Consider the following 20907-nt stretch of genomic DNA (forward strand, 5'->3'; position numbering starts at 1 on the left):
GGCCTGAATCCCGACTGGAAGGGATCCAAATGGTCCGCTTCTTCCAGGCGTGCCTGGAGTTGTTCAGCAACCACTCGCTCAGTCACCTTGCCCAAGAATGGAAGATTTGAGACTGGGCGATAGTTGGCCATCATGGCCGCATCTAAAGATGGTTTTTTAAGAAGCGGTTTAATAACCGCCTCTTTCAGCGGGTCTGGGAAGGCTCCCTCACAGAGGGAAGCATTCACCACCCCACAAAGCCCATCGCCCAGCCCTTCCCGGCTAGCTTTTATAAGCCAGGATGGGCAAGGATCAAGGAGACAGGTGGTTGGTTTCACTCGTCCAAGCAGCCTGTCCACATCCTCGGAGGTAACAGATTGGAATTGATCCCACGCAATTTGACTAGACAGGACTCTAGCACTCTCCCGCTCCGGCCCTGCTCCCACGGTGGCGTCTACCTCTTCCCGAATCTGAGCGACTTTATCTGCAAAAAACTTTGCAAAATCATTGCAGGAGATCATGTGGCCCGTACTGGGCCCCGATGTAGCAGGTGGTTCCACTAAATTGCGGACCACCTGAAAAAGTCTCCTGCTGCTGTTTTCTGCAGATGCAATAGAGGCAGTGAAGAAAGTCTTCTTCGCCGTTGCTACCGCCACTTGGTAGGCTCGACATTGAGCTCTAACCTGTGTCCGGTCAGCTTCAGAATGGGTCATCCGCCACCGGCGCTCTAGCCGTCTCAACGATTGTTTCATTGCCCTCAGATCCGTGGAAAACCACGGGGCTGTCCGGGCTCCATGCAATCGGAGAGGGCGCTTCGGAGCCAAACAGTCAATAGCCCTGGTTAACTCCACATTCCAGCGGGCCACCAGGGAATCAGCTGAAACCACACATTCATAAAAGTACATGTCAGTGTACATCATACAAGAATTACAACAATGAAACGATTAATAAAAGCATCCATAAATACCGGCCAGTGATTTCAAAAGGCTATCTAAATAACATAATTTTTAGTAAAGACAGGGATGATTCTTCAGGCTGGGAGCTCCACGGGACCCCCTACTGGCAGGGATTTCCACAGCCTGCCATACTATAGGCTCAGTCCCTCCAAAGGCCAACCAAACCTCAGGGGGATGGGGAAACACAATGAGTGCATCAAAGGATTTCAGTGATTGACATGGAGCATTATGCTCCTTAAAGTACTTGCAATCCAAGTTGCTTAAGGCTTTATGAATTAGCACTAGGGACCTTGAGCCTCACCTGATGGCAAATTGGCAAGTGCTGTCAGCATGCTGCCAGTAGCCTGCTCCTGCATTCTGTACTAGCTTCAGTTTTCAGACCAGATACAGGGGTAGTCCCACATAGAGCATGTTACAGTAATCAAGTCTTGAGGTTATCAATGCATGGACCACTTTGGTAAGGCTATTACGGCCTTGTTAAGGAATGCAATTAATGGGTTAATACTCTATGAGCCAGCAGAGATGACTCAGTGCACCTGCAGGCATCTTGAGATTCTCTTATCTGTGTTACTGGACAGATTTGACAAGTATCTTTGTGTATAAAAAGGCTACAGCGTGCTGTGTGGGTTGTGGTAGGAGGCTGCAAGAATTGTGGAAGGCTGTCTGTTGGAACTAAGGATTTGAGTGAAGACTTTTTGAAGAGATTTTAGACCTCCAGTGACAGAGATGGCTCAATATGTACCTTGCACATATGTTCCTTCAGAGGGACTTCAACCCCAACCAGAACAGACAATTGCTATTAGCGTTAAAGAATTAGCAACAGGCTGCTCCCAGTGCAAATATCCCTGGGAATCATAGATTACCAAGCCTTCTATGTCCTTAGAAAGGTTGCCACAAAGCTCCTGGGGAAACCCAAGCTCCTTCTGAGAATTCTCTGAAAAATCTTCAAGTCCATTCAGAGATGGGATGAGGTCACCATTCTCTAGCAAGCAGATGAGTGACAAATTGGACACAGCTTTATATTTTTACATAATTCGTCTGGGAATCATAAAGTGCTTTATGAACATTTAACTAATCAGTCCTTTCATCATAACTTCAAAGCATTCAGTGCAAGTTCACAAAGCCTACCACTTCCAATTTATTTGTAAATTAGACCAGAAATATGGAACTCTAATCACAGTTGTGAAAAGAGGTTAATTGGAGGAAATGGAAGTTAAATTACTTGCTGAATGTAGACTGACAGAGTCATAGTTAGTGAACTCACAACTTTTATTCATCTGCTTTAAACTCAAAATATCTTTAATTTATTGTGGCAGTCTTTTAGATAAAGCAATATTTGCAATAAACTGGTTCAGTAGCTTCTGTTATTATTTTCTCTGAATAAAATAGATACCATTCCAGCCAGCTCCATGCACCCAGCTCATTCCTTCACTCCTACTTCTCTTCTCCTTTAGCATAAGTGGGAATACATAGCTGGAAATGTCAGTTAACCATTGCTTCTTGTTATGTGTAAAGCAAAAACTATGCTTAGCAGCTTCCAAATAAACCAGCTTTCAAAACTTTAAACATGGCTCCATTTCCTAGTTTATTTGGAAGCCATTAAGCAGTACCTCAGTTATGTCATAACAAGAAGCAATTGTTAACAGTGGCTTCTGGGCTGGTTTCCCTGCTCAAGTGAAGGTAGGTGCAAAGGAACTGTTGCAGATTCATTGAGTACATGCATATCGTGGTTTATAAAGGCAGGAATCATTTGTGCAAAGATAACCAGCGGCCTCCAGAGAAATGAGGGTTGTTTCTGAAATTCTGAATTACCTACTGTGACTTCTCAAATGGGAGCCAATGCTTTAGTAATTCTCCATTGATGTTGCTTTTTTATTTCCAAATTTTGTACAGAATAGTGTGCAAGATAGTAAAACACTGCCAAATGGATACCAGTCAGTGTGCACATCTGCAAAAAGAATCTAAACGCAATCATATGTGTGATTGCATCAATGTGGTTTTTTGTTTGTTTGTTTTGTAAAGTTTTACCAATGTGCATGTCTGTTCTGATTAACTGTAGGAAGGAACCAGAGGTTCAGAAATAGTTTTATTAATTCTTCTAGCTACTGGAATTCAGGGGGAGTGACATACAGGAAAGAGAACCCAAAGAAATAATTAAAAATGGAATGAAGAAACTCCTTTCATCAACAGAAATGCTGCCAGTTAGATAATGTAAAGCCTTGTCCTCATTTCTCTTACCTGCAGACCAACACGAATTCGCTTGGTTAGTGCTCCCTCTGGAAAGACAGCCTGCACTTGAGGTACTACTGTACTGCTTAGCACACCACCCTCGGGTCCAATGAGGTTACTGTCTTGTTTGACTCGGGACACCACTGCAAAGTACTGTGGGAAGTCCCGAGTGATGATACGACAAATGCGTTTCTTCTCCAGCTCTTCTGGTGTGTCAAGGACTAAGTAAAAAGAGACCATAGTTAAACCATAATTATTATATATATATATATATATATATATATATATATATATATATATATGACTTTTCAGATCGTGCATTGACCAGCCAAAGTAAACCCTCAAAGCTATAAAATTCAAAAGTTACTTCATGCTACTCCTAATGGCCAGTTTTCAACCCAACCCAACACCTACTTCACTAATTTTCTAGAGTTTAGATGTCTCTATGACTACAGAAAGATTTGTGAACTCTACATTCAGACTATGTTCATCTTCCTTATTTGCCACTATGGCCTTACTATTGAATGTAAATGTGGTTGGCAGAAGACCACACAATGTGTTAGGACTGCTATTAAAGGGTTTGTTCAGATTTTTGCAGTTTTGTCCAGAATAACAAATCTGTATCATCAAAAACTTCATGTCACTTGGATACCCAAATAGATCTTTCACTTAGTGCAGGGAGATTTGACTACAAATTCGCAAAAATGGGGAAATATTAGTGAGAATTCACGAAGCTGCTGGTAAATGTGTTTGTCTTACCCATGAGTCATTTTAAACTGTTCTGACTTACAGAAAGAAGGCAAACGCCACAAGTTTTGATGTTCTATTTGTCTTTTCTACTTGTTCCATCATATGCCAGGTTAACAGACCGAATGGTCTTGCACACAAATATTCATTGGCCACATGGCATTGTACATGTCAGCTCGGTGGAGAGTTAGCCACACAGAAACTACATATAGCAAATATGCATAGCAAATGCATGCAGTACAGTGGTGCCCCGCAAGATGAATGCCTCGCAAGACGAAAAACCCGCTAGACGAAAGGGTTTTCCGTTTTTCGATGCACTTCGCAGGACGAATTTTCCTATGGGCTTGCTTCACAAGACAAAAATGTCTTGCGAGTCTTGAGATTTGTTTCGCTCCCCCCCCTTTTTCTAAGCCGCTAAGCCGCTAATAGCCTTTTAGCCGCTAAGCCTTTAATAGCCGCTAAACCGCTAATAGCGCTAATCCGCTAATAGGGTTGCTTCGCAAGACGAAAAAACCGCTAGACAAAGAGACTCGCGGAACGGATTAATTTCGTCTTGCGAGGCACCACTGTAATCTATTTGTGGTTGCAGAATAATGTTTTTATTTATTTTTTAAGTTCATTATAATTTCCTTTCTGTGGCTTTCAGACTTTTCTCCTTTCTTAGCACACTGTGTACCTTCATCCATCCCGTTTAGGATTTCATTCAGCTCATCCTCTGTAAATTCACAGAAATGTTCCTTCCAGTTGTCTCCATTCTCACTGCGCAGGATCACCAGCTCCCTTTCTTTACCACGTAAAGCCGCAAAGTGAGGAATCTCGACAATCACAGGCCTATTACAGCAACACAGCACGTTAAAGGACTGTGCCAAATGGGCAGCAAATCAATACAAGTTTTCTCAGTCTGTTACAAAGTGACCTGGAATATGGCCGGCTTCTTTGCCATTCCTGGATACGATCCTGAAAAAAGCATACTAGAACCACTTTGGCATTATATAGCTTGTTGTTAGGACCAGTGAGCAATGTACTCCCACTTATTTTTTTTTATAAATAAAAATCACACAGCATCTATGGTACTTGCCAAAGCAGCAGGGGCTGGCGTTGGGGCTGTAGAATTATAATCTGGAATGAATAAAGCCCACACATTTGAAACTTGTTTTGATGTGTGGAATCCTGTGCAATCACATTTATCATGCAGAATCTACTGTTATCTATGTATATACATATATGGACACATTAAAGAAAAAATATGATTTATAGGAGAATACAAATTTAAGAAACAGGCCACATCTGTCATCAATCTGCATTGATTTTATATTGGCTCTTTGTTTCAGTTGACATTTTCCAGACTCCTAATTTATAGTGAAAATGCCCAAATGATTATTCTATATTAATCTACAAGCGCAAAATCAAATTTCTGCTCATTGTGCCCATATTGTATATATGTTTCATCATAACTTGTGTTTCCCATTTTTGCAAAAACTATAAATACATTTGTGTATCAATAGTCCCACAATAATAACTGAATTACATAGGCCATCTTGTATATATCATGCTAAGTTCTATGTTATATCCAATATATAACATATCACCGTTGTGTTGGTGACAATAGAGGCAAAATATTGTACAGTAGATTCCTACAGTTCCAGTCCAGGTTGCTTTGCGACAGACGTCAAGCACACAACAGCTATAACAACTGTTACATTTCACAGCTAGGAAGTTCTCATGCTAAATCATAAGTGGAGTTCAAGGAACTTTAAGAAAAGGTACAAACATATCACCAAAACAAAAACCACATACCACAAGGGCTGGAAAATGGTCCACTAAAGGTTAGGTAAATACAGAATTTAAAATCATAGAAAGGGACAATGTCATGGGCACAATGACATAAAAATAATATTGCAGAAGGAGAAGAATGGGAAGGCCAGCATCCATCAATTTGTTTTAAGTCTCTCCTACCCAAGAAATTTGGTCCCTGGAGGCCCCAGCTGAAGGATTCGGCTGACCAAACTTTCTCCCTCATTAAGTGGGGGAGGAGCCGTAGGCAGGTGAAGTTTACTGAGTACATCCAAAGCAGCAGTGAAAGAAAGAAAATAAATAAGCTTTTATGTATTTTGTTTTCCAGAACCCCAGTGCACTGTCTGCTCAAGAGTGGAATTAGGCTGTACACTGAACAGGTTTCTGCCTTGATTTGTTTAGGTATGCCCCACTGATCCTGATAATTCATAAAAAGAGCTCCCCAGAATTTTGCAACCTTATCTTGTCCTCAGTAGGTTCAGTGGTATGCTAGCCTTGCTTCTAATATTAATGGGAGCAAGATCCAGTCTTCAGGACTTATGAGCAAATGAATTAATGTAAGGCTTGGCTTGGCAGGAAGTGTTCAGTGACTTTGATTTCACTGCCAGGACGCCACTCAGGAAAGTGCCAGCGGTGTAAGACATGCCCTTGAGAAATGGTATGTAAACTCTTAGTACATGTGAGTTTCCATAGACATTCCCCACTAGGCTGAAAGGGTGGGGGGGAAACCAAAAGTTGTTGAGTTTACTGTGAGTGTATTGGAAGGAGGAGAAACAGGTAGATAGAGGAAGAGAAGAACTGAAAATACAAAATGTGACAGCAAAGGCTTTCCTTAGTTTGGGTTTGATGCTTTTCTTTAAATAATTTTCTAGTATTGAAGGGTGCTTTTGTAAACCCTAAAAGCGACCCCTTTATCACAGATGTGCATCTACCCATCTTTTCAGGCTTAGGAATCTTCTAGTTCCTCTATTGAAACACAGCAACAACAAAATAATGAGTTAAATGGTTGATGGTTTTTCCTCCTATGCTGCATTCTAGAGATACATCCCATTCTTTCCCCAAACCCCATTCTCCAGAACTAAATGTTAGTTAAGATAACTGGCTGAAAGTCTAGGGACTACAGGGCCTTAAATTTGCTTCACGCTGGATTTACGCTGTTCCTTTGACATCTTCATCCTTTTATCCATTTTCAGCTGAAGCCATTCGCTCTAAGCAGAGGGGGGTTTCCTTTGATCATCCATTTTTGGATGCCACCATTGGTAAGGGAAATTGCTGATAAAATAAAAGTGTTGAAAACTGCTGGTTTCAGCAGAAAATTGCTAAAACAAGTGCAGCACGTCTGATCTTTCTGTGGGGTACTGCAGTAGAAGGAATAAAATGCAGCCCCAGAAAAATCATAGGTTTGTGCTTCCCAGGCAGTCCCAATTACTGAGAAAATATCCACTGAGAGAACACAAGTCCCCCTTGAAAGCAGCTTTAGCTTTTCTTGCATCTTTCAATAGCTGTTATATTTACATTTGCAACATTTGTGCTATTTTCATTTTACCCTTAAAAGTGAATATGTAATTAATTGACTGCAATCACGAAACGATTTGTGCTTTAAAAGCCCAGCGTGGATTAAACAGACTTATTCCAGGAAGCACACTAAACCTTGAGTTGTAGCTACTGGTGCTTTAAATAAGGGGAAAAAACAAAACAAGCTAATTGAATTATTGCTGGCCTAACAGTGTTGCGCTTTTCACTGCAGAGCCCATCAGCATAAAATAAATCAGATACAACATTTTCACTTTGAGCACTGAAGTGCTGAGCCACCCCAGAGTAAATCACAAAACGAAACCATCTTTGTCATGTTTTTTAAAATTATCTTGGATAATTAAAAAAAATTCTTACCCAAGAAACTGAGCACCAGAAGGCCCAACTTCAATTAAACGGCTAGCCAGACCTTCTCCTTCCACCATTGGAGGCATTGTGGCCAGTCTATGACGTTTGACCAACCGGCAGGTAACTCGTGTTGGAGCAGTGCACTTCCGGGGTGGAATAATTATTCGAAGTCCATTGTGTCTACAACCCCGCATAGCACCACCTCGAGCATCCACCATAAAACTGACGAGGAAACTGAAAATTGGGAGAAATAATGCAATCTGATTTGGAAGTCAATCATAATGTTCGTTACTAAATGTCCATTCTTACTGGCCTGTGTCAACTAAAATTATGTGCTGTGTGCTACCCTATATCCACAGCTTTAGATATTAATTGCAATGAAGTAGGTGTGACTATTACTGTATCTCTTTTCAGTAATAATATAAATAGTAATCAGACCTAAGAAGATAACATATATGTAAACTCATGACAGTTAAGAGAAATGCAGAGACATGATGTGTATTCCTCAGCCTGTAAATATCTCATTTCAACGGGTTGCGTTATGCAACTGCCCACAAAATTGCAGTCATGGTTGGCTGTGCTGGTTTGTATATGTCCATCAGAAACATAGTAAAATAAGATTAGGAATAACACTGAATACAAATAGTATTTGGATACATAACAGATACTGTAAATAAGAAGTCCATTTCAATTTTTGTAGATTTTGTATCTGGTGATTGAAATGAGTAAAGATTCTAGGACAGCAGGCCAGATCCTTATCTGAACCTAGCCTTGTGGGCCAAATCTGACAGTAGGCAGGGTCCATTTGACATCTCAATGATGCCATGCCAGCTGATTGAGCACTCTGAAGTCCCTAAACTGTGGGACTTCAAACCAACACGCAGAGCTTGCGAAGAGTCTGATGTTTTCACTTTACCACCTCTCAGCTAATAGGTGGTAGAGGCAAGGCCAGCTTTCTACAGGAGTTGGCCATGTGAGAAAGTTCCCTGCAGGGAGCTGACTCGCACACCCTATCTGGCAGGCTTTGGTTTTACTGCACATCAGCTGATGGAGGGCAGAGCTGGAGCCTGCCTTGCCAATGCACAATCAGGTCCACACTTTAAGTTGTGCATTGGCAGCGGTGTCTCTACCTGTCCCACACTGAAGTTGCATATGATGCCAGATGTGGGGTGGTGGCACGATTCAGGGGAAATGGCCTTGCAGGCTATATTTGAACCCCTGGCGGCAAAATGGGGCCAGAGGGTGCATAAGACCTATAAGACCTTGATTTGTTTTCTTAAAAACTATGAATGAAAGCAAGCAAATTGCTGGTATTCTTTAACAGCTGGCAAGATCCCCACCAAATGGTTAAGGAAATGTGACCATAAAATGGGCTGAAATTGGAGAGAAAATGCCAACACTATTTTCCCTTCCCAGTTTTCTCTAATGTTGCTTCCCCTTGTTTCCTTCTTTCTCCCATCCTCAGTCCCTTGAAGCAAAATTGCATCCTTCAATACCTTATACAAATGTTTATCAAATACAATACATCATTCTTCACAATCAGAACCTTTCCCCAGTGAGATCTACATGCAGTTATAACAACCTTCCAAGCTAATGGGTGATAATTAGGAGACACGATTTGCCATCCTGAAGCATGCCATGCGCCCTGCATCTTCCCTATTTCACCTCTCTAAGGCTGTCAATACTTTTTCCCAGCAGGGTTCTTGCCCCTCAACATCCTCATGAAAAGGAGATGAGACATCATGGAACTTCCACCTACAGCAACAGAAATTATTTCACCTTCTGAATTTTCATTTTTGGGGTACATCTCTTAAACACACACACACACAAAGTTGGCAACTCTACTTCCTACATAGAGTGCAATTCAGTGTGGTGATTCTGCCACAGTCTACAAACTGTTTGTATGCCTCTGGTCTAAATGTGCAAATGTGCTATTTCTTTAGGGATGGAGCTTCTTGGTTTTAACAGGATAATGACATGATTCGGGATGCTATTTACACACATTCTCTCTGGGCTGTTTCAGTTAGATAGCATTGAATCTTGAGTTTCAGTTTCCCTCCTACCAGCACTTATGGGTTGATTTTTACTTTCTTAATTCAAAGGTATAATTGATGTACTTGTTTTCATAATAATTTAATATGTAAATATATTATTCCTTCTAAGAGTAAAACATTATTCTGGGTATGTGTCATAGGCCAGATGATGCAATGAAAACTGCAGACACTCTGGTTCCCTGTTTCTCCCTAAACATTCTCTTTGGAGTGATCCCTAAACATTTCAGAATAATTTCTACAAGGTCACACTTTATATGCACTAATATAAATATAATTCATAATAATTTATTATATGCAACCAATTTTCATAAAGCCATGGAATATCACTTTTGGATAGAAGGATAAATAATTATTTTCAACAACTCAACCCTACATCTAAAAATGATATAAACAGCAGGAAGGGTTATGCCAAACGTTTTCAGGGAGGTTTAATTTCAAATGCACAGAACTTGCTTTCATCTGTAAACCTCTGCTCCTACAAGAAAACAAGCTATATCAAATATGATAGTACACATTACACACACACACACACACACACACACACACACAGAGGGCTTATCCAGTTGGCCCCTTATACTACCATAACATAACAGAAAGACTGTCCATGGAGATATGGTAGCAAAAAACCTGCAGAGCTGTACTCATAGTAGGCAACGGGAAGGTTTGTGGCATCTATGGATAACTATGAATTGGATGTTTATGTTTGCATAGCATCCAGCTAGGGGTCAGAAGAGGCTAGACACTGCTTTTAGCCCACTTCTCATTCTTCCTTCTTACATACTACCAGCCCAGAGGATGATCCTGGTGGTTAGCTTTCTCCTCCTTAGTTTCAGCATTGCCTTTGTAGAACTCAACAGGGAGGAGGATGGGGAGAAAACTAGAATTAGTTGGATCTGGCTGCCATCGCCTCTAGCACCTGCCTTCTGTTCTACCAGTCCCAGTAGGCTGGGAGTCCTATAGTCACACCGGAGCAAATGAAACTATGGTTGTAGTCTTTTTACTAATGAAAACAGGCAAAAGAGATAGCATGCTACATACAAAGCGTTCAGATATGCTGGTACATTTGAATTAGTTGGTTAAACAGGCAGGCAGACATGCTTCTCATCACCCAGTTGGAAACAACAGCCCTCAATAGACTACATCCACCACAGCCTCACACAGGAGGTCTTCAAATTGTGATTACCATTTGATGCAGGGAAACAAGGAGATAGCAGCAGACAGTTAGTCACAGTGAGGAATATTAGATACAAAACAGCTTGATCAGGTTGCTTCAGCATTTTTATCAAGTTTGCAAATAATAATAACGCAGCAAACTAGTTGTGCTGCATTTTAGAGGGACAGCAAAAAACTAAGAGACCAATCAAACGCCTACTTATAGTTAGTGGGCATGTTTCTCCTTGCATGAAGGCTACTGAATAGAATTCAAAATGTTCTTTGAGAAAGTAAGGACAGATTTTCTCTGGATAAAGGGTACTGCCTACATTTCTCTGCATTTAGTTATGCATGATAACGTTCCTTAAACTTCAAATAATGTATGCATTTTTAATTACATGAAGGATTTCAACTCAAGACTTGATGGCTCCAGGCATCTGCAATATAGTTACAACACACTATGAATTTGAATTTATTGAAGAAAATCTGAAATAGAGCTAAAGATTTGTAATGCACAATTCTCATTGTAGACTGAATTTTGTTCATGTAAAAATATTGCAAGCCTAAGCACTGCTTTTAAATTTTTCCAGTTACTTTAGGTATCCAATTAATAATTGCTTACAATATTTTTGTGAGGCAGGGAGTGTGGGATAAAAGGATTGCATATGACAAGATTTTGGAGGTTTCTTGTGGGGAGACAATGTATTTCCTTTGTACTCTTCAAAATGTAGGCTGTTAACATATTCAACAGACAGGCAGAAATCTTTCTCCTATACTAAGCAATGAATGGCATCAATGCACCAGAGCATCCTGAAGTGAATAAACAAAAAGGATGACAGAAGAAGGAAGGCAAAAGGAAGGCAAGTATTAAAAATGAAATTATATATAAGTTCACCTGCTGTTGTCATGGTCAAAACATGGAGATGAGCGGCTGCAACAGTAGCAAAACAAAAAAAGAGTGGATGAATAAATGAAATAAAAGGAGGAAGAGAAGCTGTTTTAACCTACAAATGGAGAGATGTAAAGTGAATATGTAAACACAGATTACAGAAAGAATATATATATAGGTGCAAAGATGAATGAAACAGGATGTCCCTCTCTGATCTCTGCTGATTGGGGGGGGGGGGGCTCAAGCCCTCATTGCAAATTTATTCCACCTCCAAAAAATATGGAGGCCACATAGAAACACTTGCCTGTATCAGTGTTCCAGGCAGCTCCATATGTGTGCAGACTCTGTGTGCCAGATGTATAAATAGCAGGGAACAGTTGTGCTTTAATGCATCTAGTTCATGGGCAACTGCATAAGGAAATAGCCTCTTCAGCGTTATATCTTCCATATGATACAGTTAAGAGCTTTTCATTGGTCTCCATATGGCAGGCTATAAAGCTTTAATCCAAAGGTAGCCAACATGGTGCCTTCCAAATGTTATCAGATTATAATTCCCATTATAACTAGCCACTGGCTATGCTGGTTGAGAGTTACTTCAACTATATCGAGAAGGCAATACACTGGCTACCCCTGTTTTAATCGGTCATCAGGTACTTGGAATGGACAAATGAGTTCTCTAGAGAAGTTTTTTTCCCCCCATGGGCTAAAATAAACCAACAACAGCTGCAGCACAAATTGGGTGTCAAACTCCTAACACTGAGCATAGTACCACACAATTCTGAATTCACTGCACAATCCTATGTATATATACTCAGAAGTAAGCAACACTGCATTCAGTTGGGCTTAATTCCAGGAAAACACTATAGCACTACAGTCTTGGTTATATATCATTGAAATTTAATTCTACTGAGAAATCGTTAACATTAAATGCATTGAGCATTGATGTCAGTAATGTATTGTTATGATGGACCCATCTTCACTCTTAGCTGCCTTTTTTCATTCCTGCCTCCCTGGAAAAAAACCCTGTTGATTATTGTTGAATTGGCCAATATAGGCCCATTTCCATTCTGATTTCCAGATTAACACATTTGACATTAATTATATGTCTTTATTTTTTCAAGTTGTTCACATGTTCATATTAGGGTTCATTTTTGTTTATTTTTCTGACTTATGTTCCTTGTTTCCAGTTTCTTATCCTATCTGCTTCAAAATTGATGCATTCATTGCCATAGTTCACTTGTCCATGATTATGAGGGGAAATTGCATCTTGTTATTTTCAAGGATATGAAACTGCTGTTCATAAGAAGCTTTTTTAAAAAATAAAAAACTTTATTGTAGGAAGTTTAGAAATACTTTATTAAAGGAACAGGATAGAAATACTATTTGGTTTAGAAATACTTTAAAAGCTTATATGTAATTTTATTTTTATTTAAAGAGCTTCCAGCTGCTAGGTCCTGTTTCCACTGCTGTTTGTGAGAATACCATACTGGGTTAAAAATAAATAAATCAGTTACCTTGTTAGCAGTGATCCAATCTCCTTTTTTGAAGACAGGCAGCTAAGAATGATAACTCTAATTATTTATCAATTTTATGCACCAGTGCTACATTCCCTCCATAATCCTCCCGCCTCCATCAAAAATGAGATAAATTTGGAAAATTATCATGGGAATTATAATATCCTGAGTTTCACAATTGAAAATCTTTCAGAAATATTATTCACTAATTGGTATTGGCCATTAGAATAATGGAGAACAAAAACCTTAGATTATCTGTGTGAACACTCATAATAATAATCAAACAGGATAAAAAACAACCTACCATGCAGTCCAGCCCGTACTGACAAAGGAGACTTACCCAACCAATATAGTTCAATTTAATCTGTACAATATAGTGGACCATTCAGATGTTTCCCTGTAGAAGTGTGTTGAGGAGATACAGATTGTGTGGGCAAAGCCTATGCATGAACAGCTTGTACACCCATAGGCTCTGTGCAGATAACACAATCAATGCATGGATACTGGGAGTCAGGGGTAGCAGGTGAGATCCCAATCCATCCTTCACAAATTGATTACATGAAGATATGTTTTCTAAACAAGCTTTAGTCTAGTGCTCTGTTTCAGGCATGAACTTCAGAGCTTCTCCATTTCATTAGAAGTAGCCAATTTATACCTGCATTCCCTTCCTTTGTGGAATAAATGAATGCATTTTCTGCAGGCACACACACACACATTCTCTGTGCACTGAGATAGTTACACAGAGAAGCTCTGAAAACGAAATCCATCATATGCTGATACTTATTCACAGAGTAAACTTAATTGAACTCCATGTATTTTCGCCTATTGCATTTATTTTTTGCTGCCAAGTTTTTAAAAAATATAATCTAGCTGATATTGTGCCATCATTTTACCAAGCACACAGCTGGAAAAAAATATGGGTGCCAGTATACATCAGTTCTGATATAAAGACCATCTGTTCATTCCAGTCTTTTTCTTCCTCTTGCCACTCTTTCTAAATGCATCCAAACTGTTGATATATATAATCCTGTTCAAAATTTGACACTATCAAATTGTATTTTGTCATCTAAGGTATAATAATGAAAGACCCAGCTCTTCAAAGTACCATAACATCAAATTAAGATAATTGATAATGAAACTATGTTATTAAGAACATTATATTTGCCAGATTGCTTAAATGGGTGTGGTGCTGGTATCCCTTCTCTCTTGACATCTTCCATGTCCTACAGATTCTAGCTCTAGTCAATTGTTCTTCACATCTAGGTGATCCAGGAGTTCCAATCATGTGGAAACATATGTGTGGGCATTTACTCATGCATAGGCTCTTGGTATGCACATGGCCAGTGATGTGCAAGACATTGGGGGTGGAGTCAGCTGTGTACTCTCACTGCCCTGTTTAATCAAAAGCAGCTTATACATGACTGAATGGAATTTTTATGGTTCATTGTATCTTGAAGCCTTCCCCTGTAAATTGATGAAGGCCTCCTGAAAGCAGCTAAGAACTGTGATTGTCAATTTTATCCATTATTACAAGTATAAGAAACTGTAAAACTGGATGCCAGATACTAGCTAGTATAAAACTGCACCTTTCCAAAGGTACTGACATTCAGTGGCTCAACTGAGTATTTTGTGGACTTTACACTTTACACTTTAGATGTAATGTATATTCTCCTCTTATTTTGAAATGTAGTAAGCCATCACTGTTGAGTCTGAGAGTCCTCCCGTCAATTATGCTGAGTGAGGCCCTTGACTTCTGCCCCAAAGCCCCACAAGAAAGTGCCACTGATATTTGCTTCAAGTGGTAATATCTTCAATAGAAAATGGTCGTACAAGGTCTGAGCCTTAACCTGCTGAAATCTGGACTCCCAATGATTTCAGGATTCAACATTATATTCAAGAGCTTTAGGTCTGGCTTAGGGCATGTCCACATTACCAATTTGTATTTGTTTCAAACAAGTTTAACTGCCATTGCTTCAAATAAATTTGTTGGGATCTGCAAAAAAAAATATTTTTCATTGACTGTTGAAGTCACAAATTCTTTGGGGTGTGGAGTTGTAATGCTACAAAATGGCTTCAATATGAAGTGTAATTGAGTCCTTTAATCTGAATGGTTAGAACTTTTGCATTGAAACAATAACACAGGAAATTGCGCATCCAAAATAAGCATTAGTTCAAGCTGACGAGATTCTAATTATTATCTTCCTTTGTCTTCTGTTGTGTATTACTTACCCAGAATGAACGGGGCTAGCAGAAAGAGTGACATTGTCCAGGTTGTCAGGGCTCCAGCTTAAACGATATGAATTTCTCTCACCTTCTTTGGCCAATGTGGATACCTTGAAATGCAAATAAATTTAACTTTTCTGTTTTTGTGCCTTTGCTCTTCTCTTTATTTACAACACTGAACCAACCCAAACCAATGTTTTTTATGCCTCTGATGGAGTTGGTTCACAAAAAGCTATAAAATTTAAAATGAAAGTGTAAAAGGTCATGTGTATAATTTAGTTAATGACCAACTAAATATACTTCTGAGTTATTTAGATATCAAGCTCTATTCTGGAATCACTGTGGTAGCAAAACATTTAATTGCTCCTAAATGATTCCAGACCAAAGGATTGTCATCCAACTAAGTTATAGTCAGAGTAAACTCAGTGAAATCAACTAACATAACTTGAGTCCATAGATTTAAATGGGTCTATGCCGAGTATGCCTTAACTGGATACACCCCTGTAGCTTCTACCACTAAAAAGTGGCTACATAAAACAATATCAATTGCTGAAATGGTGGAACATGCTCAAATTGTCCAAATATGAGAACAAAAAGCAATATATAAATATTTGAACTACATTTTTTACCATTTATTAATTTTTGGGGAAATCAAAACAACCTAGATTTGCCTCACCATGTCCTAATGTTTCTTGTGCCAGTACTATTTCCTCTGTCAGTTAATTTCAGTCAGAAAATTATAGAACCTGAATATACAAGACTTATAGTCATTCCTCCCTTTAGACATGTATATTACTTCAGCTGCGAAGCACATAGATAATATTTATCTTCTCAGAACAGTGTATATACCTCAATTGGGACAAATGTGATTGCAAAGGACACTGATACCCCCCCCCCCAAAAAAAACCCACAGCTATACAGAGAATGCACTTGCAAATATTGTGTCTTATGAAGCAGTTATCTGCTTTATACTAAGTGGAAAATAATCTCTGTCCTCATTTGGAAAACCTAAGCAGCTGACAAAATAAATCTGCCAAGAATTGGGTGAAACTTTGCTGTCGATGTATTTAAGCATTTCTTTCATGCTACTTTTTTTTGTTGACAGCCATAAAACAGTACTGTGAATGATACAGAGGGAAATTATTCAGCTAGACAACATTATAAAATCAGGCAAGACCCAAGAAAGACAGAGCAGTTGACAGTTCACCCAAACAGTGACAATGCATAAAAGACAATTAAGAATGGCAAAATTAAAGTTACCAGTTTGAGAGGTTTGCAAAGCTACCATAACATCTCACCTGGTGGCTGGGGATAACAACCGTGTCATCAATCATGGCGCTGTCTCTCAAGTAGGAGGCATGGCTCAGAGTATGGGACCTGTCTGAACTGAAGGATCGTAGGCTGGTAGGTTGGCAACATTATCAGCAGTTGAGATGGTGTTGTGAAGATGGGATTGTGGGCAGAGCAAAGGAGTGAAGAAAGCATGCTATTAGCAAATAGAGTGCAACTTCCAGGGGGATGATTTAAGAACTCCAATAAAACCCTCCACTCCCCCCCCCCCACAACTTTCTTTCTCTTTTCTCAAAACCATTGGAATCCAACAGAATCCCATTCTGTTCAATCTACAGTATGGAAATAGTTTGAAGTAGTGACCCTGTGGCTGAATGGTTCCCCTTATACTTAAAAGTAACAAGCAACCCATTCCATCGTTCTTTGTACTGTTGAAATATATATATCACTCATAATTTTAAAGGAATTCTTCAGGAAGGAAAAAAAATGAAGTAAGTTCCTCTGACAAGCAACGGTGTGCTACTTAGTCCCCTGGAAGGTACACAGAAGGTAGCCAGCCATATGCTCTTTTCATAGTGCACAATTCTGCCTTTATATACCAGCAGAATTTATAAACAAGCAAAAACAAAACAAAACACTGTCACCTTTACGTCACCTTTATATGCACAACATATAAAATCATTTGCAGTAGCAATGATAGATGCAAAGCAAAATAAGCTACTTTTGTACATCAACTAATGGCTTAATTGAACTAACTGCTATCGCCTCAAATATCAAAATGCAAACATCCTAAGCTACATGGAGTTTCGGCTATAATTATGTACCTCAAATATTGATTAAGAAGCTTAAATCACTGAAACTATTACCAAGCTATAGTTCATATATTTGTGTTTTGTGCGCAATACTTAATATGTTTCCAGTTGCCTAGTAACATAATAATGTTAGGAATGAATTAAGATTGAAGAAACAGTTGAGTAGCAACATTTATTTACACAGCACATTTTACTACCTCAGTGTTAACTATTAATGGATATTAAACTTGTAAATAATGGAAAAAAAATATTTCCCATCATTAGTACATAAGTATATGTAGCTTACTATATATATAAAGATTATATTTGATATGTTCTTAATAGTTCTTATATTGTGATCTACAGTTGCAATTCTGCATGCAATGACATGTACAGAAATCCTGTCAGTTTTGATTGGATTAAACTGAACTGAACTGATTTCAGCCGATTGATTGATTTCAAGCAATGGCTTTCCAGGGACCCTAGCTTTCCTCCCATGAGCAGAACAGAGTTCACAGAAGAGGGTTTTAGTGCTTGGGGAATTTTTGGGAATGGCATAGGCTATAGTGCAAAGGGCTGCTGATGGAGAAAACAGTTGGTCCCTCCCTCCCATAAATGGAGAGAGAAGCAACTTAGGACCCAAGTCAATGTCATCAGGACATTTCAGCTCTAAAACTGTATGATTATCTTCTAGTCACATTTTAACTGCTGAGGTATGATATGGAATGCAATCCTAAACGTGCTTACAACACCTGTGCCTCTGTGCTAAAAGGGAGTTAGTCCCCAAATTTGCAAAGGTTGGTAATAGCAACCTTGCATTTTTTAATAAACCTTGGAAGTGACAATAGCATAACTGTTACGCATGCATCATTTTTAACTGAAGGAAGTTGAGCTAAGTCAAGTTGTGGGGTGAGTTTTATATTAAAAAAACAAATAGAATTGTTCCTTTAAAAAGCAATGTAAGTGTTAAATATGTGGATAATATCACGTCTGCTTTGGCCACGAAAACTTGGTCCTCAGAAAAATTGCTTGGCCTTCATTCTATTTTATCCTTTCTTTAAAAAAAACAAAAACTTCAGTAGCAAACCCCATTCTTTATAAATTACTGAAGCATCTGGAGCACCACCATGCAAGGTTGGCAAAGGACCCAAAATGATGCTTTGTTAATCGAACGTTACAATAGTTAACATCATCCAATCAACCAGACATATGTAAGGCTGACATTACTACAGGCCTTTGAAGATGTTACTTGGTTTTTCTCTGGTGGTTCCAAACCACAACAACTGCAATTCATTCAGGTTCCTATCTGGATCATGGGACTTGGTTATGCATATACCCCATTCATGCAAAATATGGACTTTAGCCATTGATGGCTGTACAAAGTAAACAAAAATTAGTGATAAATCAGGGGTCAAAATACCCCATTAACATTTTCAGGCAGATAGCAACATACTGTTGTCTATGAAAAGCAAAATGTAATTTATTTCAGATATGCTATTGAGGTATCTTAAGTAAAGGTGACCTAACAAAAAGAAACTCAAAGTTGTTGATCATAAACAGATGCTATCCATTAATTTCATGCTATCCTCAGCCACACCAATTATTTATCTTTTCTTCTCCTGACACCTTTTGTACTTTCTAACACTGAGTTAGTGATTCATAGAATCTCACATAAAAGGACCCAGGAGCAGTGAGACTAGGATCTCCAGAGCATTTACTCATACTTGTCAGAGACTGGTTTTCTTCTTGTAAGTCTTATTGTGCAAAGTCAGGTACAAACAGTTCTTTCTATCTATTGTAATAGCTATATATAATTGAAAATGGGCAGCATGTTAACGTTGTTATCTTTCTGAAATCAGTATGTGTCTTGATTGTTTTTTAAGCCTGCCTTCAGCTGGCAGCATTGCACATGCCGCAAAATAATGAGTTAAGATTTTGGTTGAGATCATCGTTAATTGCAACCACAATGGTATTTTAGTTGTTCCCTCAAAACTGACCAACTGTAATAAACAAAACCTTCAAAATCCTCCAGCACATCTACAGCATGGATGCGGGTATTTAATGACAGATGCCACAAGGGAGCACTGAAGAGAACATCATTTTCATGCTGTATAATACCTACCTGGGCACAGTGCTAATGAAAGCATACAAAGAGGGGAGAGAGAAATAATAAACATGGAACATGATTGTGAAAGAAAAACCATGATTGTGAAAGAAAAACCAGAGGATCTAAAGCTGAGCTTCTTAAAATAAGCCAGTTCCATAAGCCTGGGCTGGCTAATAGATAGAAGAAGGTACATTTCCCATAGCAGAAAGCAATGGCATAACCACTGCATTGCATAGGCTTTCTTTACTGCAATGAAGATCCATATATTTAAGCTAACAATATCATATGTTTAGTGCTTTTAATATACAGATGGAACATCTCTGTACCTTTTCATTTTCATGTGAGCTGTGATTAGGGTATTTGGCTGAAATCTGAGGGGGGAGCTTTATGTACACATTTCGAGCCAGTTCTCCCTCAGTAAATATTCTTCCTCAGTAAATATTCTTCTGTGAATCTACAAGGCAGGCATTCTCTATGCCCACCAAGTCTCTGGGCCTTGAAAGTGTCCTAAAATTGATCCATATATACTGTACTGGGAGTTTATTCAGCAAAAATACTATGGATGTGTTAGAAAAATATAATATTCTTGGTGTAGTAGTACCTGTCAGATCGGCCTCCTTCCAGGCTGTACCTCAGGTAGTTCATACCATCTAAGAACTGGCTGCTGGGTAAGGAATCGTCGCCTAATTCTTTCAGATCTTCTGGTCTAAGATATTCTCCCCCATCTCCTGTCATAGTGTCGTCACCTTGAGCCAAAACACATACAAATTCACAAGATCAATAAACTAATGAAGCCCTACAGCACTGGAAAAGTATGGTCACATATTAGGTGGATCACCTCAAACACAAACAAACAAAACAGGGAACATTATCCTCATTTTTGAAGCACAGCAAGCACAAGCTGTTAATACACACTAAGAAAACACTGGCAGATTAAGTGGGATGATATCAGTGTAAATTTAAAAAAAAACATCAACAGCACCTCACATTGAATCAGTCTTTTGTCCTTTGCCATTATACATACTGTTGGCCGAACTAATTTTACTTTTGTTCCTTTTTTCCACTTAGTTTCTTGGACACAGCTGGCCTCTGACAGAAACTGCTTCCACATGAAACATTAAAATTTGACTTTGAGCCGCTATTGCACTATTATGTGCCATATGAGAATGTCATTAATGTGGGGCAGAATGTAGAAAAGAAACAGAAATATATATTCTAGCCAGCCGAGAGTTTATATTGGCACTATACTCTCATTTTCAGAAAAGCTCAATTAAGTATCAGATGTGAACAGAGAAAGCTGC

General features: G+C 39.0%; 1 protein-coding gene across 30 annotated transcripts in view; it reads right to left on the reverse strand.

The window, feature by feature from the left end:
• The window catches only part of ANK2 (ankyrin 2), a gene marked incomplete at its 3' end in the record, with an annotated part of 313486 nt that overhangs the window by 37546 nt on the left and 255033 nt on the right, over nucleotides 1-20907 (reverse strand). For 11 of the 30 annotated variants that reach the window (XM_081020247.1, XM_081020245.1, XM_081020229.1 and 8 more), the window contains 6 exons: nucleotides 20208-20352; nucleotides 16717-16819; nucleotides 15425-15528; nucleotides 7596-7820; nucleotides 4588-4742; nucleotides 3174-3385 (listed from right to left, as the gene is read on the reverse strand). In XM_081020247.1, the coding sequence (XP_080876373.1) occupies nucleotides 3174-3385; nucleotides 4588-4742; nucleotides 7596-7820; nucleotides 15425-15528; nucleotides 16717-16819; nucleotides 20208-20352 (944 nt within the window). Of the gene's footprint in view, nucleotides 1-3173; nucleotides 3386-4587; nucleotides 4743-5867; nucleotides 5967-7595; nucleotides 7821-11687; nucleotides 11724-13195; nucleotides 13238-15424; nucleotides 15529-16716; nucleotides 16820-20207; nucleotides 20353-20907 lie in introns of all 30 variants that reach the window. The other 19 variants (XM_081020255.1, XM_081020250.1, XM_081020256.1 and 16 more) reach the window with 6 other exon arrangements.

The sequence above is a fragment of the Podarcis pityusensis genome (assembly GCF_964106645.2).
Source record: "Podarcis pityusensis genome assembly, chromosome: 9".
In the NCBI taxonomy this organism is placed as follows: Eukaryota; Metazoa; Chordata; class Lepidosauria; order Squamata; family Lacertidae; genus Podarcis; species Podarcis pityusensis.